This window comes from Neltuma alba, unplaced genomic scaffold (assembly GCF_004799145.2).
Source record: "Neltuma alba isolate B1F8T4 unplaced genomic scaffold, ASM479914v2 tig00013411_pilon, whole genome shotgun sequence".
Lineage (NCBI taxonomy): Eukaryota > Viridiplantae > Streptophyta > Magnoliopsida > Fabales > Fabaceae > Neltuma > Neltuma alba.
In genome coordinates, this window is record NW_021637665.1 from 66,833 (window position 1) to 70,789 (window position 3,957).

The window sequence follows — 3,957 nt, forward strand, 5'->3', positions numbered from 1 at the left end:
TATGGTCTTTTTTTATGATTTTCCAAACATGTTACCCCAGCCTTCTCTCCAATCAAAATGAGTTTTGAAATTCAAATTCGATTTCGTCTCTAACTAGATACAAAATATCATTTGTTTCTAACTTATACTAACTACGTCATACAAATAATATGATTTATTAAAATTTTTATGGTATATAAAGATATGTAAGTATATATTTTATTATCGAAAACCATTCATCTTTTTGAGACTGTAATGTCGTTTGTATTTTTATTTTTATTATTAAAAATAAACTGCATATATATGTTTCCATTAAAAATATCTGCTCTCACATTTTATATTTAAAAGGTGTTTGGACAAACCTAAAAACACTTTTAAAAAGTATTTTCAGATAAATCAAAATAAAATTATATATATATATTTTAAATTTCATGAAATTACTTTTAAAATCCTATCATAGTTTGATTTTTACTCAAATAATCTTTAAGTTGTTTTTATTAGGAATAAGTAATTTAATAAACTGCTTATATTAGCTCATCTTGACGAATCACGCGAGTTCTATTGAAAGGGTTAATACTCAAAAGGAGTAATAATACTTGAGGGGAGGACCATTAGAACTCCAAATGCCCATAGAAATTCTTGTGGAAGTGACAGAGCGTTTCGCCATCTGAGTTCATCAGTGTGTTCCAGCTTTCGTTTCTTGGGTAAATAATAATATAGCAAAAACGCCTGTTGCAGGCTCTGGCTGGCCATGGCCGATTTTCAGACTTCTACCCACCGTGCCAAGTGGATCTTCACTCCTCCCCAACTGGTGCTTTTCTGTGCTCTCTTTGATTTATGTCTTCATCTTTAGTTGATACTTCATAAAGAATGCTGGGCAAAGAAAACTCCAGCGCAAACTTCTTGACCTTGTACCAACGACAGCTAATTTATCTTTGCGATAGACAATTTGGTTTGCTTTAGAAGCAGAAAAGTAGTAATTTGAAGCTGGAATGCTTTAAAATTAATATTCGTCGAAGTTCGAGACGATTTTTTTTGGTTGCAAAAGTACAAGGGTTTCTGTTATACATTATATGCGTATTATTGCTGAAGCGTATGTTTTTTCGTTTTAGGCTGAAAAATATAAAGCTGCTAATCAGAGAGCAATACAAATTTTAGAGAAGGTATGTATATTTTCTTCCTCCGATCCATCATCTCCCCCCCCCCCCGGGGGGCCCCCCAAAACAAATGTGTCAACAGCACTGATGCTATACTTAGCAAAAGAAAGAGAAGAAGGTACTAAAAATAGTTTCTTGCATGCTTTATGTTCTTTTCGGTGGAGGTGATAACCTAGAATTTTTGTAGTTATAATCAAATAGAGTATAGACACATGTTAAGGAGGGGTTAGAATAAAACATGTACCTTCTTCTAGAGACATCTTCAATGGTGTCTGAGAACCCGGATTTTACTGCAAGATTCTTCTGTGTTCATCTCATTCCAATATTTTCAATCACGATACTATAATAGTATGTTACAATAAGTTGAACTTACATGTAATCTGTATTAGCATTAGAACTTCTCTCCCTCTCTTTCAAGCATATTTTCTTAGCACAATGTAACTTGTCACAGAAGAAAATGCATTGGTAACATTGGAACTTTATATTTGGTCACTGATGACTACTGACTTTTTTGAAGCATGGAGCAACTCTTATGGAAGTAGATGTCGATGGGTCTTTGTCATATCCTTCACTTCAGAAAGATAATGGTAATTTCGGGAAAATTCTCATCATCTTACTTCCTTGCATATTGATAGCAGTCAGCATCTCTTGGTTCAGAAGTACTTCATCAGATTCTTGTTCTCCTGATACTTATGTGAATTCATAACTGTTGACAAGGTTGCTATCTTTTATGTCAGCTGACAAGCATTCTCGCCCTAAACCCCTCAGTATTGAAGAGGAACAATGTATCCGAGTTTTTTACGAGAACAATTACAAGAAGTGTGCAACAATTTTCACTTTCCTCATAAAATCCAGGTATGCACTATTGTAATTGTAACTTGAAGGAAAGACTGTGCTAACAAGTTGGCTTTGACAATATGCGTTCCATAATGGACTTTTGAAATGTCTTTTTTTTTTTTCTTTCTTTTTTTTAAATTATATGCAGGCTACAGCGCTCATTTATTTTAAAAGGTTCTATCTACAGTGGTCGGTGATGGAACATCATCCAAAAAATATAATGTAAGATTGGCTTAAATCAGTACAAGAGTTTCTCAGCACTGAGAATGAACCGCGCTCATTGTTTGCTATGATATTGCAAGTTGAAATTGTAGTTCATAAAATCATATGTAGTTTATTCCAAAAGTTGGAACTTGGTTGGGATATAAATCAGCTCATGGATAGCTTTTAAGATGGGTCGATTATTGTTAGTCAACTCTTTTGATCTTTTAATTAATCGTTTTTCCTCATATATCTTCTTATTGGTACTTAATATAATCACATTTTTTAAATGTTATCATCTGATGGATGGTGTGGCGTTCTGATTAGACTTTTACACTTCGTCAAAATCAATGTTGTTTCTGTGTATGCAAGAATAACTAATTGGATCTGTTATTTTGGCTCAGGTTGACCTGCATATATGCTGCTTGTAAGATAGAAGAAAACCATGTATCTGCTGAGGAGCTTGGTAAGGGAATCTCACAGGATCACCAAATGATTCTCAATAATGAGATGATTGTCTATCAGGCATGGATATGCCTCACATGTCAATTTTTATATGTGTCTTGCTGTTTTTTAAATGCCCATGACATGATCCCTTGTTTTGCAGAGCTTAGAATTTGACCTTATTGTGTATGCTCCGTACCGCTCAGTTGAAGGTTTTGTAAACAATATGGAGGTTTGTGTGATTGATCTATCAATGGACCTTTCTACTTGTTAATTAGATTTTGCGTCTTGCAATAAATAATTCTCTTTTGTCCTAATTTAACTTGACTGCTACTAATATTGCATTCTTTGGATTTTGTTGTTTCATGCTGGACACGACCATTGGCATTAACAGGAATTTTGCAAGGCTGGTGACGAAGTGCTTCCAATGTTGAAGGTATTTGTTATTGTAACCAGATTATTGCTTAGGGTGCCTACATGATCTTCAACTCAGAATTTTCCATTAGAAATCGTTTTGGTTACAAAACTATGCAATCACATCATCATAAGGAGGAGATGAAAATTTTTCTTTTAATAATTGTTCATTTTTTTTTAATGCTTCTGCTTCTCCCCGCCGTATCCTTGGGAGGCCAGACTTTGTTCTGGTCAACTCTTTTTGGTAACGTTTTTTCTATTCATTAAATCTTTATGCTTGCACATCATGCTTGTTATTTAATATGATATGATTGAGATGGCTTTCTGTCTCTTGATAAAAATGGTGTTTCCTTCTATTGATGTTCTCTATACTTTGTAGGCCTTGCGAGACACTGCAAGATTGGAAATTGATAAAATGATGCTTACAGATGCTCCACTTTTGTTTCCTCCTGGCCAGGTAATATGAGTATGACTATATTCTGTAAATATCGATGCTTCCTATTAAATTCTTACTATTCTTTTATGACAAGAGTCTTTTTTTTTTTGGGCTTATCATTCTGACTGCCTCTAATAATGAACTCCGTTTATCAACCTAAAGAATCCGTCTTATGCCTTAAGCTGTATACTCTACATTACGAATACGCATCAGTAGATTTCTTACTTCAAGATATAGTTCATTTGATTTAATCTATTCTGTTGCTTCTGAATCTTATTTTAACCTTTCATTTGTCTTCCGTTGCAGTTGGGATTGGCTGCTTTGCGAAATTCAATGCACCTTCTTAGTTGTTCTTGACTTTGACGGGTAATTGTTGTGTATCCCTAATTTTCTAGAAATACATAATTTTCGGGCTGGGGAGTCATCTTGCTGTATAACACTTTTGACCGAAAACTGAACGTTATTTTATTAGAGTTTCACTTTTCTACT

General features: G+C 34.0%; 1 protein-coding gene across 1 annotated transcript; it reads left to right on the forward strand.

Moving 5' to 3' along the window:
• Window positions 1-569: 569 nt before the first annotated feature.
• On the forward strand, window positions 570-3,825 carry LOC114737146 (cyclin-H1-1-like). Its single transcript, XM_028925050.1, is given in 11 exon segments — window positions 570-790; window positions 1,092-1,142; window positions 1,654-1,723; window positions 1,874-1,939; window positions 1,942-1,991; window positions 2,122-2,195; window positions 2,579-2,699; window positions 2,782-2,850; window positions 3,013-3,054; window positions 3,412-3,489; window positions 3,775-3,825. Coding segments are annotated over 11 exon segments (732 nt in total). The 5' UTR covers window positions 570-730.
• The last annotated feature ends 132 nt before the right edge of the window (window positions 3,826-3,957 follow it).